Source organism: Sciurus carolinensis, chromosome 4 (assembly GCF_902686445.1).
Source record: "Sciurus carolinensis chromosome 4, mSciCar1.2, whole genome shotgun sequence".
Taxonomy (NCBI): Eukaryota; Metazoa; Chordata; class Mammalia; order Rodentia; family Sciuridae; genus Sciurus; species Sciurus carolinensis.
Genome location: NC_062216.1, coordinates 85572280 through 85586084, shown reverse-complemented (window position 1 = coordinate 85586084; position 13805 = coordinate 85572280). Strand labels below are relative to the sequence as shown.

The following is a 13805-nucleotide window of genomic DNA, read 5'->3' as shown; positions in this document are numbered from 1 at the left end:
AGGGTTGTTATGACAATTAAACAAATACATTAACTATGAAAGAACTTGGAACAAGTCCCGACAGATAATAAGTACTACATTAGATGTTAGTTATTGCTATTTATTTTTTATATACTTAATTTTGGATGTTTAATTTGCATTTTCCATTAAATAGGGCTTGTTTCACATTCAGTTATGAGTGAGTGGGAATATGTCCCCTGCTTTACTTGGAAGAAATTGATATAACTAAATAAGATATTAATTAAGGGACATGTAGGACTGTATGGAACTCAGTAATAAATTAAGTGTAGCACAAAAGATTAAATGTTCTGTAGAATTATGGAGGAAAAGATCAGTGAGTCCTGGAATAATGAGAGTTTTCATTAGAAACCTTAATTAGAGTACTAATTATCTAGATATCAGGGATAGGTAGGACTGAAAGTTAGATCAGAACCCCCTCTACTCCAGAAATATTGTGATTCTGTATATAAGTTAGGTAGATAAAGGAAGAATGAATGTACATTAAGAAAGTGATCTGATTTAAGAGTAAGAGAAGTGGGGCTATACCTTGAGAAGACAATTAGGTTATGGGGGCCTAGGAACTAAGAGGTAGAAAATGGCAAGTCAAAAAATGTTCAACATCTCTAGTAGTAAGAGAAATGCAAATCAAAACTACCCTAAGATTCCATCTCACCCCAATTAGAATGGTGATTATCAAGAACACAAGCAACAATAGGTGTTGGTGAGGATGTGGGGAAAAAGGTACACTCATACATTGATGGTGGGGTTGCAAATTAGTGCAGCCACTCTGGAAAGCAGTATGGAGATGCCTCAGAAAGCTTGGAATGGAACCACCCTTTGACCCAGCTATCCCACTCCTTGGCTTATACCCAAAGGACATAAAATCAGCATACTACAGAGATACAGCCACATCAATGTTCATTGCTGCTCAATTCACCATAGCCAGATTGTGGAACCAACCTAGAGTCCTTCAATTGATGAATGGATAAAGAAACTGTGGTATATATATACCATGGAATATTACTCTGCCATAAAGAATGATAAAATTATGACATTTGCAGGCAAATGGATGAAATTGGAGAATATCATGCTAAGTGAGATAATCCAATCTCAAAAAACTAAAGGATGAATGATCTCGCTGATAAGCGGATGAGGACATATAATGGGGGGTGGGAGGGGTTAGCATTGGGATTAGGGTTAGGAGGGTGGTAAGAATAGAGGAAGGAAGGACTGTACAGAGGGAAAAGAAGGGTGGGAGGGGTGGGGGGAAGGGAAAAAATAACAGAATGAATCAAACAACATTACCCTATGTAAATTTATGATTACACAAATGGTATGCCTTTATTCTATGTACAAACAGAGAAACAACATGTATCCCATTTGTTTACAATAAGAAAAAAGAAAACAGAAAAAAAAAAAAGAAAATGGCAAGTCAAGAAACATTATTAAACAGAGGAATAACCTGTCTGAGTTTACATAACCAGATGCTTTTAAAGTCTGCAATGGAGAACAAGTTCTTTCTCTAAAAATGTTCTGTAGAAAATTCTGTAAGAAAGTTTAATTTGCAGAACATATAGCATAACATCCTCAAGTGTGATGATTAACTGGCAGAGGTACGCAATGGGATGATGAGGTCATGTCATGAGATTATTGGCTTAGATCTACCCACATTGTCTCATGTCCTCTTAAATGGGAAGAGGAAATGAGTCACTCTAGGCAAGCTGTACCGTATCCAAGACCGAGCTCTCTACACATCTGGGTGTGTCAGATTAAGTAGAGAAATGAGAAGGGATGGGACCCTGGCAGACAAAGTCTGTTTACATTTTTCCTTTGGCCAGGGCCTGAAAGACCTTTTTTCATCTGAATCAATATATTGCTTTTCTTGATTTCTAAGTGGTAGGAAGACAATTAGTAAACTGCAGTACCGTAATTGTCTAACTAACGATGCATCTCAAACATAGGTCCTGCAATCCAACTATCCATTTCCTTATTTCACCTTTTCTACCCTTTTCTGTGCAACTCCTCTACCTCGCCACCTGGTCCCACTGACGTGTTGGTCACTGTCTGTCATGCCTCAGATCATTTTAAAAGGAGTCCACTTAGATTCTGTTTTGAAGGGATAACCTGAGGGGCTCTTTTTGGTACTAGGCCAACCCACTCATGTTGGACGGAGTTAAATGGACCAGGGGTGGGCAGCTAGAGTGAAAGGAATAAATTCCTACTGATGTGGTCCCTGGAACTGCCTTGAGCTCCCAAGACCTCCAGGCTTTGTATGGAACACCTTCCTGTTCCTCCGAAGGCTAGATGGTGACCCTTTTTCTGAGTTTACACACACAAGGTCCCCATCCCCATTTGTTGAGTTTTGGGAGCTCTTGATCTTTGAAGCAAAGGGTCTAAAATGCCTATCCAAGTTTTCAAACTAATGTCTTTGGCTGCAATCTTTTTTCAGTTAATATTTGTGATTTTTTTTGTGTAAATAAACACATTCTTCCAGATGTAACTGTACTATTAAAGGACATTTTTCAAGACTGTAAACAACCTGCTCTCTTCTCCTAATTAATCTAATGTCAGATTTTTTTGTTGTTTTTTAAGTACTGGGTATTGAACCTTGGGGTTGTTCCACCACTGAACCACATCTCAGTCCTTTCTATCTTTTATTTTGAGTCTAAATTGCTGAGGCTTGTCTTCAACTAGCCATCCTCTGCTTTAACAGCCAGAGTCATTGTGATTGCAGGTGGGGTCACTGTGCCCTGCTGTAATGATAGAATTTTTACAAATCTAATTAGGTAACAGGAAGGTTTTTAATAGGGGTTCTGCTTGGTGTTCCTTAATCATATCATATAGTTTCCAATATTAACTACTGGAAAAACCTTGAATGAGAGAAATAAGACCTGCGTTTTAGTCTTGTTTCATGTGCTTCTCTTAATTGTGGGCCACACACCTAATTCTTCGGATCTGTTTTCTCACTTAAATGTTCATTATTAAAACACATGAAGTATAAAGACTCTCCGAGCTCTAATAGTCTGTGATTTTGTCATAGCCCTTCTGTTCAACCGCAAGGGTATGAAGTTTACAAAATAGAAACTCTAAGACAAGTAAAATTGTCAAGTGCAAAGGACATCCCCATGAAGCCTTTCTACATCATTGGACTAGGGAGAGAGTCCTCAACGTACATTCTGGAAGGGGAAGAGAAAAGGTCAACGTTGGCAGGTTTTATTATAATTATCGTTTTCTTCAAAAGCATACATTCCATTAAAAAGAATATAGTCTGTGTTTATAAATTGTTGGCTGAAAATATTTCAGTGATTAATAATTAGACAAATAAGTTTCCACTGCTAAGAGATTACAGGAAAGAAAGAATGCTGTTTTTCTCTACTTAAACTATTTACTGGGACAATTACAACTGACATTTATTGAATACCTAAAACAGGTCAGGAATTATGCTATCCATTCCAAAAGCAAAGTTCAAAAGGATCTTATATTATCAAATGCACTGCCCTTTGGACAATGATTTGGAGTCTAATTGATATTCATAGTCTTCTGCCTAGACTCTTACCTTGATGTACAGTAGTGTTTTCTCAGACTTGCTTAATAAAAAAATAGATTAAAAATAGAAGATAGTCATAGGTCTTTGACCAAATATTCCAATATTTGTATTGTCCTACAGATGAAAGTAGTGAGTCCATTTCTCATCATAAATCTTTTTTTCTAAATTGTTTTTCTGGACATAGTTCAAGTAGAACAAACAATTTATTTATGCCAGCTCTTGCTCTTTTCAATGACCTCTTATTGAGCAATCTGCTAGATGAAGGGCTGGTTAGCAAACAATAGCTTGCTACAAAAACACTGACTAAGGCCTGCCAGGCATGCACACTGCTCCACTCTGTTCTCGGGAAGTGAGGACCCAAGCTGCTTCTAGAAATGGCAGCTTCATGCAATGAGTGGTCCACTGAAAATCACCTCAGATGTGGAACTTGTGTCTGCATGTGCACACACACACACTTACGCACACTCACACATTCACAGTTCATCTTACTTGGTAAAATGACTTGTTGCTTCCAGGTCTGTGTCTTGTGGACGAAGATTATCATACACATATTTCAGGTCTTGGATTCCACTTAGCTCAGGCAATCCTGCATGTAGCATCTTTGTAACAATAAAATTCAAAATCAAAGAGAAAACAGAGGAAATGCAAGAAAAAAAAAAAAAAACAGACTTAGTTGGTTTTCTGATAGACATATAAACATAAGTTTGTATACAGTGCTCTTCAATTTATATACCTGAATGAGTTCATGATTTTTTAGTGGTAGAAGCAATAGCAACACCAATAAAAAGAATGGTTATAATTGGCAAAATGCTTGTAAACTATTCAATTTGATTTTCATCATAAACCAGAGAAATAAGCATGAAAATGCTTTTATCTCCTGTCTGAATTTCAGGACCTGCCACTTAAAATCTGAGTGAGAGAAAGTTCCTTAACTTATTGAGCCTTTACTTTCTCATTTCTAAAGTAGGTATAAAAATCCCCAAAATGTTCTGGGAGAATCAATTGGCTAATGAATGAGAAATGCTTTTGCACATTTCAAAATATTAAACAAAACTTTCATAATAACATCCAAATTAGAGAAAACAAGTTTAATCCCTACAAAGTACAAGTGGCATGTCCAGGTTGAATGATGTAGAAGAGCAGAGTGAAACTATCCCTCTGGTGCTTAGTCCTGTCTTCATTCATGACTCCCTGACTCACTCTTATGTCACAGTTTTCCCCAGGTGAGTGGTGACTATGTTTATTAAAGATTATTAAAACAGTGAAATAATTAAGAATAAAATTGGACAGGTATTTTTCTGCTAATCTTCAGAAAAGCACTTTGTTTACATTACACTGTGGACTGAAGGGATACTATTCTCTTCAGTTGTAGGCAAAATTCTTGGAGAAAACACACAGATATTTTTGAAAAAAATTTGAACTTTTTTAAGAAGAAAAATGTTTTCAGGACCTCTATGACTAAGATGATAAATTATTTCCTGTTCTGGAATAGAGACAGTTTTACATTGAGAAGTTAATCCTAACAATCAAGGACAACATGATTATGTGGTTGTGGAGGATGGGTGAAGTTGTATTTGATTTGATGAAGTTTGAAGGAGAAAAAAAAAAAGGGTTTGAAACTGCTCTTCTTTCCCACAGTCCCCTCCCAGGCTGAGGGAGCAGCACGTGGAGATGTACTGAGGACCAAGATGTTTCTACTTTGTTTGCAAAAAGAAATTCAGGAAGGCATTCTGGAAAACAGAGAATTATATGTCTGATCACCAAGAGATGAGGATGAAAAAGAAAACAGGGTGGGTATTTTACAATATTAAAGATGTCTGCCATATCCCAAAGTCAGAGAGAGCTCTTTAAGTGTTTTAACATGTGACTGAGAGAACTGACCTGTTTCAGAAGGATCTCCATGGTTATGTATCTAAAATTCATTAGAGAGGGACCAAGTAAGAGACTGAACTAGAAATTGGTTTGGAATGGAGATATTACCGGATCTCAAATTGATGTGGGAAGCAGAATTGAGAAAACTGAGTTAGTGATTGAATATATTGAGAGAGAGGAAAAAAGTCCGAAGCACACAGCTGTAAATACAGGTTTGGGAGTCATTAGTATATAGTTGATAGCTGAAACCAGGGGAATGGATCAGCTAGTCCTAACAGTGGCATTTCAAATTCACCATTTCTAAATTTGAGTCAGTTTTCTCTTCTTCTAATAAGCCTTTCCACCTTTTTCCTGTTTCATATCTCCATTTACACTGCCACCATTGTACAGCTAACAAGAAATTAGTTTTCTTTCATTACTTTTTTTCCTGATTTCCATGGTCAATCACTTAATTCTATAAAAAAAATCAACAGACTCTCATATTCATTCCCTGTTTTCATTGCAACTACCAGTGTTCTAGTTCAACTCTTTAACTCCATTTGCCTAGGTTTCTTGAATAACTTCTTTAACTCTTAAATCTTTAATCCTATAACCTCTGATTTATCTAACATTCAAGAAAGATGATGGTACTGTCTTCACTATAAACAAACATACGTCTCTCATTTTTCAAGGGTGTATGTACTAAAATCTAAACCTTCATTCTGGATATGTGACTTTTATACTCTAACTGCAGCATCATTCCAACCTTATCTTCTTCTGCAGAGTTCTCCACTTGTACCACAGACTGGGTATTCCTGGTTGTCTCCATTTCCAGCACATGCTATGCCTATGCTCTTAAAACTTATACTCACTCCTCACAGTCAGTAATGCTTTTCCTATCCTTCCTTGGATACTGAAAATCATTTACAGTGCTCAGCTTAAATACTTCCTCCTTGAAGCATCACCGATTCTCTTGATGAGATTTAATTACTGCTATCTTTGTACAGCAATCATGTCTTGGTTCTACCTCTTTCAAGTACTAATTCCTAGCTTTTACTATGTGTTGTTATGAAATGTTTTTCATGTTAGATTTTAAGTTTTTTGAGAGCAGGGATTGGACTTTCATTCAGTGTTGGTCTATCTATATTGCCTAGCCTGGTGCTTTGTAAATAGTTGGAACTTAGTGTATGTCTGTGGAATAATGCATGAATGGATGAATGAATAAATGAGTGAATGAAAAAATACCTGATGCTATCATGCTTTGAAAACATGCTAGTACCAAAGTCAGCACTGACTGCTAAATTTACCAAAATCAACCATAGGGAGACACATTCCCAACAGCAATTAGAATCTAGGTAAGCTTTTATCTCATTGTCTCTGTACTTAGAGTCCTAGAGACATCTGTGTACTTATTGAGGCAGATTTGTTTTTTTATCCCACCATGATCACTCAGTGGCTAAAAATGGGCTTCTTTTCTAGAATTCATGTTGGATTCTAGTTTCTTTGAATACCCTGAATTCACACCTTCCTGGTCAGGACTCCACTAAACATTTACTTTGGAAGGTAGATGCTATACTCTTTCCTCTGCCTACACAACACACACACACACACACACACACACACACACACACACATACATTATAGCAGCTAAGTGCAGTCTGTCAAATCAGATGCACTTCTCTTTCCCTGTCTGTCCCTGACTAACGGTGGTCAGTGCTAAGTTTGCTGTTAGTAATGTGTCCCCTCCTTAGAGAGGAGAGGAGGCTGTGAGTTCTGTGACTGCACCTCACAGAGGGCTGATGGCCCCTGTAACTGGACCACCTAGCCAAATCTGTTCTCTGACCCACGGCGATGTGGTCTAGACTGCATGGGCAATTTCTGCAACTGGGGCAGTAGGGAGGGGAAAGATCAGGTAGAGCAGGCAATGGACAGATGCAGATAATGACTAGATAAGTAATGTTTTTAAAGGACAAGAGCATTTTTAAAGTTTGTACTTCTGTTCTTCTCCTACTAAGTCCAAATCTATTTTGATAGTTTTGCTTAGGGATGCAGGCAGTCTTCCCTGTGACACGGAGAAGCTAGAAAGATTTCTGCTGGGAAATATCTGATGTAATAATGGGTATAATAAACATTTTAAACTGGGTGAATGGTCCCTGTGTTCTTTGGGAGTCTTCCATAATAGTTGATATTGATTTTTTAATGAGAGAAAAGCTGACGAAATACAGGCTTTTATGTAAGTGAATTCAGCCACTAACACTCTTGGGTCTCCTACAGATGTTGCTTTTAAGCAAGATGGGAATTTCATAGATTATTTTTTCCTTGCTTTTCCCAGGAGGAAATAAAGAACATTGCAAATATCTGGAAACCTGCTGCTCTCTACTGAGGATGAGCCATTAACTCCATAGTGAACCCACCAAATATTTGGGTCTGATAATACTAGGTACTGACCATTAATGGAAGATAGAATTTATGGCCCATGCCAAGTATTTCTAAAGTTGTAAATGGGTCATGGTGTAGAAGATTGAATTATTTTGAAGGAACTTAACACCACAGAATCAGTTTGAGACACAATTGAGGGAAAAGTAGATTATATGCATAAGTGGAAAATGATCTTTCACAAATTTAAACTTGTTTTTTATTTTATAAGAAGGTTTACCAGAGAACCTGTGGTCCTGAAACCTTCACTAAATGCTTTATCTACAGAGTCCCATAAGATATGCCCTTGAGAAAAAGAAGGGAATTTAAAGGTAAGTGACTAGAAATTGAGGAAATAACGCAAAGCTGTTTGTTTATGGGTTTGGCTGGTCTAGATTGCTTCTTCTCTGTTTCAGTTGAAAAGTCTTATCAAAGATTATATGCTTACTATGAATTAATGCCTTCCATTGCCAAAATTTTTTTCCTTAACCTAAAAGTCAAGTCTTGATTCAATTAGAACACAGGACAATTTTGAATACAGTATATACCAGAAACTTGCAAACACTGATTTTAATGTATTTATGAGAAATTATTTCAAATAATATACCATGTATCTATTTCTTTTACATGAAATAGCATTACATATGGAATGACATTAATGATTATTTAATAAATTATAACACATTTTGAATCTTTTTAAGGTATGTAGGAAAATTTATTAAACAAAAGATAAAACCACCAAGAGCTTTCTGAATCTATTTTTTGAGAATTTGTCCTTTCATATTATTTAATATGCTCAATTGTCATCCAGCATAATTTTAGTGTCACCTGAGAAGCTATATTTGTGTTTTTCTGCTTTAGGCATAGTTTTGAAATGTCTCTGGTTAAGGCAGTTGGTAAAATTTGGAACTACTCCTTTTAAGTAGTTATTTATAGCATTATAGACATTTTGAAATGCTGGACATATCAGTTATGTGTATACACAAATTTTAGCTCCCTTTCTAAATTGAAAAAAAACTTTAAACTCTGGGTCTTATACATCAACATATCATTTATAGTTTCTGGCATACAGTAAGCATACATGAGCTCATGGATTCATGAATCAGATTCTGCTAAAGTCTAAGAGGATACTGCCCGGATGTTGGAGTCAAGTTCATGAACTTAGTCCCAGCAGAGTTTCCTTTGTGGTACGTACTCAGCTTATTACAAGCTGTAAGTCATCCCATACTGCACTATTGTCTGATAGAACTGTGAGGGAGAATGCAGATCTGTTGATATGAATCATTGGCTATTTTTGGAAATTCAACCTGAAGACTCTGGAGATGGTCAGAACCTTCTGTATTCAGTCTACATAAAAAGAAAACAAAATGTCTTTTTACATGAAGGACATGTTTCTAGTGTTTTTAGAAATCTTTATTTTTTAATGTAGAAAGAAGTGCAGTGGCTATGTCATTTGAAAGTTAAAACCAGACTCCAAATCGAATCGTTGCAACAAAGTCAACATTTATTCAGTAGTACCAGCTAGAATTTTTCTGTGATGACAGATGTTTTTATATCTGTGCTGTCCCATATGGTGCCAGTAGCCACACAGTCCTACTGAGCATTTAAAAAAAGTGACTCATGGAACTGGGCATGGTAGTGTACACTTGTAATGCCAGTGACTCGGGAGGCTGAGGCAAGAGGATCACAAGTTCAAGGGAGCCTCAGCAACTTAGTGAGATCCTTTCTCGTATTAAAAATAAAAAGGACTGGGTATGTAGCTCAGTGGTAGAGTGTTCCTGGATTTAGTCCCCAGTACCAAAAAGAAAAAAAAAAAGTTGCTAGTGAGATTGAGAAACTGAATTTTTAATTTATTCAATAATAATTTAAATTTAAATTTGACCTGAGGATACTATACTGGGTAGTGTGCTTGTCAATTAACAAGAATCAAGCATAATAATATTATTCAATTGAGCATTACTATGTAACAAGAACTATTCTAAATGCCTTATATTAATTATCAATTAGGATTATTATGAATTTAATCAATTAATAGCCATAAAGCATCTACCACAGTGCCCAGTCCATGCAAAGTATTCATTATCAGATTATTTATTCATCAGCTTTACAAGGTAGATGCTATTATCTTCATTTAGTAGTCTTTGTAGGATTAGGTAACATACTCTGAGGAATGGAACCAGTAAAATGGCAAGTTGATTCAAACCCAGGGAGGCCCAACCTCTAACTCTATGCCCTTAATAGTATCTAGCAAATGTATTGTCATCTGAAAGCTTTTAAGCACTTTGAAGTGATTCTATGCCCCACACTGATGGACCCGTGGCATGTTTCTCTTGGACAAATTGATGCCATTGGTTTGTATATTGTACCCAAGGGAATTACATCCTTCTCCCAGAAGATATTTCTATCAGGTTATCCCCTCCCATGTAACTCTTCTTCATCTTTTTGGATTGGACAGTGGAAAGAAACATCAAATTTCCCCTATCAGTCAACAGAGCATACAGGATCATGGCTCAGTAGTCCTGATGTATACCACGAAATGTACTTCTCTCTGAATTGCTAGCAAGTTACTCTGTATTTTGATTCTTAGTTTCTTAATCTGAATAACAGGTAAATGGGCAGAGATTGGGACAGGAAACCACGAAAAATTATTGCTTGGTCTACATCATTAGGTTGTCATGGGTGTGTAAATGAGAGAATTTTTAAGTATTTTTGAAAAATACTAATGCATAATACAATCAAAGTTGCTTTAAAAAATTAATGTCCTTGAACCTTAGCAAAAATGTACTGGGATGACCTCTGAGTGCATCAATATTGTTGGGAATAGGAAAATTTGAGACAATAACTATTAATAATAGTTCAACATGTTGAATTATCAAGAACTGTGTTTCTAAGCTGTTCCATGGTCCTTTTTGTTCATTTCTTTCTGTTCTGAAAAGCTCTTTGGGGAACAAAAAGCCATTAGCAAAAATAGACTACTGAGAGAGAGACATGAATGAAGCTTATTATTTTTGTTATTTCCCCAAAGGACTTACCATTTCTAGCAGGTTCAAGAGCAGTCGGCTATGTTTTCTGACAATATTATATGCTCTACAGCAAAGTTCCACAAAATCTTGGAAATGCTGTGGGTTTTTCCCACCCTCTGTAATAAAGTACTCCATCTCTGAAGTAAAAATAAAAGGGGCTCGGTCCCTATAAACCAAAAACAATAGCAATTGTAAGAGAAAGGAGAAATGGTTTGTAGGTTAAATTATGCATTTGTAACTTATTTCCCCTTGAATTTTCTTACGATTTTCTCTCTACTCTAGTGAATGAACCTCCTTCTTTGTGTGACATCTGGAGAAATTTACTAATTGAGGACTTTGAATAACTGGGCTGCAACAGAGGAAAGGATGTTATGTGTTGACCTATATTGTCTCAAGTGTTTAATTTACAATTATATTTGAGTGGGAATATCATTTATTAAAAATACTTATCTATTAAAATGCTTATATTTTTAATTAATTTCCAATTAATAATAAAGATAATATCTATGCAAAGTATTTTAAGAAATTATATTTACTGCTAAATTTTGAAATGATAAAACATCGTGAATTTGACCTTACCATATTTTAAGAAAATGTTCTTTTCCTCTTAGAAGATAGGTTGACCTTTTAGAGAAAACATGTTTTCAGTAAAAGCTAACATATTGTAATAAAAGTTCTTTTAAGCAATTTCTGAAAAAAATAAATGTTACAAATTCACTGTCATATGCTTAGTAGGGGAAAAAGTAGCCATATTTAATTTCACACTAAACCCAGTAAAAATGCTGATCAGATAGGAAGAATAGGAGGTCATGTTATCATGTAAGTAATTCTGCCCCCTGTAGTCTCAAGGATGGAAAAACCAGAGAGAAAGTGGTTGTTTCCCTAACTCTCTAGTTTTTATTGTTATTTGAGAAGTGGAGAGGCCCAAGATGAAATGTTAATACTTCTAACAGAAACAGCAGAAAGATTGGAGACACCTCTCTTGGATGAAGTCTCACTCATTAAATAGTGAAATGGTGAAACAATTTTGATAATAGTTTGTCCTGAGTTCTAGAAACATTTGTGGTGGGAATATAGTTTTGGGTAAAAAATTATTTACAAAATGAAGATCTGTGAAAAAATGGATTGAAATAAAATGTGTTTTAAATTGGAGCCTAGCAGTTTGGATACAAATAATGTTAGACCAAGTCAAAATAAAAAAGTGGATTTTGAGAGAGATCTTTTATTTTTTAAATAAAGAAGAGTGTTCTTCATTGTTGTTGCTTAGCTATTTTAGGAAAGATATAAAAGTGAAGAATCTCATGAATCTGGCCTTTCGGAAGTGTGGATATTCAAATCAGAAAGCCACAACAGGCATTTTGTGGCAGACCTGAAGACATGGACTCCAACTGCAGACAGGGGATTTAAAAAAATAAAAATAAACTAGCTTTGCTGGGCTGTGGTCATTTCATTTTATTTTAGAATTATATTTTGTAATTCATGTTACCACTGACTTTACAGAAGAGAGACTGGAATACCAAATCCTTCACTCCACTTTATATTCATCCATTTGTTCATTTAGCAAATTTTTTTTGAGCACTACACTGAAGAATGTGTCAATTTCCTAGCCAAAGTTCTTACTATTTGGTCAAAATTATTTTTACTGAGCCTTCACTCACTTACTAACCTATTTTCTATGAATTTACTTTAAAGTCCTTTACTTTGGCTAAGCTGGGAGGTGAGGTGTTGAAAACATGAGATAAAGCATATGTTCTGATCTTGGGTTTGCCATATCTCGACTTATTCATCTTTAAAATGGATGCATAATACCCAGCTCTTAGAATTGCTGTGAAAACTAACTGGGAAAATGTAGGTCAATGCCTAACACATGGACAGGGCTGCACACTTCACAATGGTTATGAGTAGAGACGCTATAGGTAGAAGGTACAGACCATAGCCTATAGTCCAGTCTTCAAACCAGGGTCCTTCCACTGATGAGTCTGGGACCCTGGAAAGGCCACTTATCTTATGCATGCCTTTATCTCCTCCTTTGTAATACCAGGATGAAAGCACTTGGCTCCTGGTACTGTTGACTTAAATGACTTAAAACATGTAAAAGTGCTTAGAACCCAAGCCTGGCAGAGAGGGGCCACTCAACACATTTTTGTTACTGTTGTTAGTCCCTAAAAAACAAAGAGGATTCTTGGAGCTGAACCTTGTCATAGATACATCTCTGTCTTCTGATTCAAAAATACCATCAGTAAAATCCCATCTTTACTTTAAAGTTTAATTTATTCCAAAGTCCATGTAACCTCTGTGGCTGCAAGGGTGGATCTTTGAATTTGTAAGTATTTTTATATATCACTAAGCTTGTAGTCATCACTACTGCTGACATGTAGTAGAGTTCTAGTGACTTTCATAATCAGAAAAAAAATCTTAATTTTATATGTAACAGTTTTCCAAAAGTTTTTTTTTTTTTTCCTACTTTCTGTACTGTGTTTACTATCTCGAATGGAACTTTGGAAATAATTTTACAAGAGTTTCAAATTTTACAGGTTCATAAAAATTTCCCTTCTGATATGATAAATACACCTTTTCTTCTTTTCAATAGTAAAAACTATAAGGGATAAAGCTGATTTCTCTCTTGGAAAGTTTTTGAAGTTATGCTCAATTTCATGAGATTACACATCCTTCTCCTATGGTAGCCACTTTTGTGAATCAGACATAGAAAAGCCATATAGAAAGAAAGTAATTATATGAAAGAAGCATATCCAACTTAGAGAAAGCTATAAGCTATTCATAATATTGAAGAAAAATACTTTATGTCTAAATATTTTTGTAGTTTAAATGTTCAGTATATCCAACAAAATAAAATGCTGTATCTTTCTATATAATTTTTGGCTCACTTCTGAGCAATTTTTTAAAAAATTCAAAATTATACTAAAACTTTTCTATAAATGAAAAGAAGTCTCACATGTGAAATAGACTCC

At 35.6% G+C, this 13805-nt stretch overlaps 1 protein-coding gene and 1 long non-coding RNA gene across 6 annotated transcripts in view; one reads left to right on the top strand and one right to left on the bottom strand.

The window, feature by feature from the left end:
- The window catches only part of Pik3c2g (phosphatidylinositol-4-phosphate 3-kinase catalytic subunit type 2 gamma), a 367859-nt gene that overhangs the window by 87404 nt on the left and 266650 nt on the right, over positions 1–13805 (bottom strand). For all 5 annotated transcript variants that reach the window (XM_047549321.1, XM_047549319.1, XM_047549322.1 and 2 more), the window contains 2 exons: positions 10846–11002; positions 4037–4146 (listed from right to left, as the gene is read on the bottom strand). In XM_047549321.1, coding sequence (XP_047405277.1) covers positions 4037–4146; positions 10846–11002 — 267 coding nt within the window. The remainder of the gene's footprint in view (positions 1–4036; positions 4147–10845; positions 11003–13805) is intronic.
- LOC124982529 (uncharacterized) lies at positions 4679–11409 on the top strand. Its single transcript, XR_007108305.1, has 5 exons — positions 4679–4770; positions 5186–5337; positions 8049–8145; positions 8872–9000; positions 11119–11409. It is a non-coding gene; the product is annotated as an uncharacterized LOC124982529 (long non-coding RNA).